The 3,901-nt window shown below is 31.7% G+C and overlaps 2 protein-coding genes across 2 annotated transcripts in view; one reads left to right on the plus strand and one right to left on the minus strand.

Annotated features, from left to right (window-relative positions):
* LOC110022997 (phosphatidylinositol N-acetylglucosaminyltransferase subunit P-like) overlaps positions 1-3,039 on the plus strand; it is a 14,545-nt gene extending 11,506 nt beyond the window's left edge. Inside the window, 1 exon segment of the mRNA XM_020722185.1 lies at positions 2,830-3,039. Within this exon segment, the coding sequence (XP_020577844.1) occupies positions 2,830-2,890 (61 nt within the window). The 3' untranslated portion in view covers positions 2,891-3,039.
* Positions 1,155-2,294, minus strand: LOC110022998 (expansin-like B1). Its single transcript, XM_020722187.1, has 3 exons — positions 2,089-2,294; positions 1,621-1,753; positions 1,155-1,508 (listed from the first exon to the last, which is right to left on the minus strand). Exons 1-3 carry the CDS (start codon positions 2,259-2,261, stop codon positions 1,293-1,295), a joined length of 522 nt encoding a protein of 173 aa, XP_020577846.1. The 5' UTR covers positions 2,262-2,294; the 3' UTR covers positions 1,155-1,292.
* Positions 3,040-3,901: the final 862 nt, after the last annotated feature.

Consider the following 3,901-nt stretch of genomic DNA (forward strand, 5'->3'; position numbering starts at 1 on the left):
CACAGATGTTGGGGTAGAATTCAAAAGAGCCAAAGACAATCACAATATTCACAAACAAATTCTAACATGAACCAAAATAAGCACACAAAATTTAAATGAGAAAAACACAAATAAATAATAACCTCACTCAAATTAAGCTCATTCACACCTTTTACTAAACATTGAAGCATATTAATTATTATGGCATATACTAATGCCATATAACATAAGAAATACAACATAATAATGTTATTTTTATCTCATTATGTTATGTTCTTATGTTAGCATTTTTATGATGTGATTAGCGCCATGTAGTTGTCAACCACTAAATGGACAGAATAAATGGGGTAATGGTCTAAAGATAAGCTCAAATGGACAACCACTAAGCTCATTCACACCCTTTACTAATCATTGAAGCATATTAATCATTATGGCATATAATAATGTCACATAACATAAGAAATAAAACATAATAATTTTATTTATGTCATTATGGTATGATCTTATGTTGGCATTTTTATGATGCGAGTGAATCCATGTAGTTGTCAACCTCTAAAATCATAGCTCTCTTTATAATGGACAGGATAAATGTGGTAATAGCCTAAAGATAAGCTCCAATGGACCACCACTACAGGACATATGTGGTGGGTGAGCTAATGCCATAAGTGACCATTTCAACTTTCACCATCATACAACTTCATATGATGAGCCAACCATTCTTAGATAAGCTTTCTTAGTTAGACCCACAACACCATAGCTCTCCCTATAGTGGGCAAACTCATGTTGTAATGGTCGTGACATCATCACCTCATAATCATAAGCTCATTAGCATGTATCTTTGTTTTTTTTGGGCAAAACGAGCATTTGATTCCCCGACTACGTGCAAGATGCCCTTTTAAATGTGACAAATTAGTATTCAAATTCTTTTAATATAGTCCCCAAACTTTTTCAAATGGACGGCTCTTTCCAGTATCCATAAAAAAAAAAAAGTGGGGGAATAATTTAGAACTATTTCAACAGTTTTCTCTGTCATAATATTAAATAAAATAATACAATACAAGAGATGATATTATCAGCGATCTAAATTTAAAATAACTTGCACCCAAACAGAAGTTTCTGTCAGAAACTAAAATGTCATTTCAAATTGTCATTAAAACAATACAGAATTAATCAAACTATTTAGAAAACATATAACAAAACTGACTTTCAACAACATAAACATCAACTTATAAATAATAAAGATCAACCAATTATTAGTAGATAAAATCTATATTGTTTAAAATTCAACATGAAAGAAAACATTTCGAGCAGCTCTAATTTATCTGTATCCCAGAATCATAGCTAGTTCCAGGCGTCCAATTCACAGGAATATTATTGACAGGCGCCACCCAACTATCATTGTCATCATCGTCGTTGATGCTGTCGCCGCTTAGAAGCATCTTTATAGACAGAGGGCCAGTAGGAGGAGAGACAACAGCCCATACGGTGCCGTGACTTCTATCTAATAGCTTACATGTTAAACTCACAGTCTGCATAAATCACCAAATTTTATTAATTTTTCAGCAAATATTTCATTATATTCTTAATCTTAATAGTCATGAATTCATTCAGAAATATGAAAAAAAAGGGGAAGAATTATACCTCACATAACTGTACTGCTATAATGTCTTTGATTCCTTGTTGATATTCTATCACAAAGGCTAAATAGTCGGGGAAATTACTGCTCTCATCAATCTTTATGGTTATGTTCTTATTTGGATAACTGCACGAGACTCTACAAAATGCATGAATTTTACAGCATATCAATTATTTATCTGTAGCTATTTTTGCCTTTTTTTTTTCACTTTCATTATTATAGGAAATTACAAGAAGAATACGAGTAATTAACTCAATAAGCCTATCGACATCATCATAATCAACATTATAAGCCCTCTTCAAATTAATTTGGTTCGGCGACTTCATGAATCATTATTCTTCATTTATTTATGTTGTTTGAAATGTTAAATCTATTTATGTAAATTTCTCTAGGTAACTAAGCTCAAAATTATCATTTATATTTACTTCATATTTTTATCGATGTGCATGAAATATTCAACTATTTAAACCAACCTCCTATACTCAATATCAACCCAACCAAGGTTAAGAAGAGATTTGCCGGCATCAACGGTTTGCCCCATTCCTGCAAAAGCATGCTGGCTCAATATGAAATCGGTGCCTCCGCTCGAGCCCGAATCCGTGATGACGATCGTCACACCATTATCCGAGCAATAGTTGAGGTTCATGCACCTCACCTAACAAATCAAAGACAAACATACAAAATGTTAAGAGACTAAAATGTTATCACAATTTAATGCATGCCATATGTTAGAATGTCGGGAAGATTATAATCATATATTGATTTTTGGTGTCCCTTAAAAAAAATAAAAAATAAAAAAAAGAAGTAATATTTATTATTACTTGATAGCATGCACCACAACCAACACCATTGCGATAGAGATCAGAAGCTGCTGAAACATCGCCACCATTGAGGGTAGCTCCATACGATCGATACCCGCATGCGCCGTCTACAAATTATATCACCAAGTAAAGATTATAGAAAATGTTGATTTTACATATATGGTTTGATGATATTAGTTCTTATAATTTTATGAATGCAAGAAATTTAATAAATGCTTCAAGTTAGACATAAAGCCTATTAAACTTGAGAGGGAATCATTAGTGGAGAATGAATCAGTAGGATACAACTCAACAAATCTTATAAAGATTATAATAATTTGAAACATCATATTGAGATCTATCTACTATGATTGATAATGCAAAGTAATAAACCTGCTGTGCCATTTTGTTCAGAATTAGGATAATAAGCAGCCCGAGATTTGACGAACGCTGCGGTGGTCACCAGAGATTGTGAATGAATGTAAGGGAATAAGATGAGAAATATGACCTTCAAAGAAAGAGCCATTTGGGATTCAAAGAAGAGGAGTTAGTTGGTTTTCTAAGTGGAATTTGGTACCTATTGTTAGTGATGAAGAGAGTAATGGAGTGGAGGAGGTATTTATAGAGAAGAAGTTAGAAAGCTTCTTTGTTTTAGTTTCTTTCAATGGGAATAAAAGAAGTTTTTTAAGCTTTGAAGTTAATAAAATATTGGAAAATTAAAACAAAGGAATTTCTTTGTTGACTGCCTTCATTGTTGAAGTTGTTAGGCTCTTAATGCAGTTGATTAATCACTTTTTGGGCATTCAAATCAGATTCATTAGGGAATGTTTTCTTTGTTTACTCCATCACTTTTTAGATTTTCAATCAAAGTTGTTTGAAAATGGCTGCCTTATTTTCTTAACCTTTCAAACTTACCAGAGATTATTTATATTTTATAATTTACATTTTCATTTTACTGTATTTATATTTTTATTTGAAATAAAGCAAATTGAATTGTGCTTTGTAATCTCTATCCTTCTTCACTTTATAGAAGCAAGGAAGTCAAATTCAATTGGGCTCTTAGTACTTGGAACGTTAAATAATGCAGAGAATGATTTTAGTGCTCCCTTACCAATAAAATCTAAAAAATTAAATAAATATACACACAAAAAAACTTTATGTTAGAATGGACCCAATGGTTAGGCAGAAGCACTCAAGTCACAATCTATACTGTTCTACCCATCATATATTTGCTTTATGAATTTTTAGGCAGAAGCACTCAAGTCACAATCTGTACTGTTCTACCCATCATATATTTGCTTTATGAATTTCATTAATAAAGAAGTCAAAAAAGATGAGAGGAAGCCCCCTAAGCCAATCAAATGTCGTTTAATACCTCCAATATCTCTAGCTAGCCTTGATTAATTAAAATTTATTATAATATCAGCTTATAGATAAGGATACCAAGAAGTTGATATATATATATATATATATATATATATATATA

This window comes from Phalaenopsis equestris, unplaced genomic scaffold (assembly GCF_001263595.1).
Source record: "Phalaenopsis equestris unplaced genomic scaffold, ASM126359v1 Scaffold000203, whole genome shotgun sequence".
NCBI classification, from domain to species: domain Eukaryota; kingdom Viridiplantae; phylum Streptophyta; class Magnoliopsida; order Asparagales; family Orchidaceae; genus Phalaenopsis; species Phalaenopsis equestris.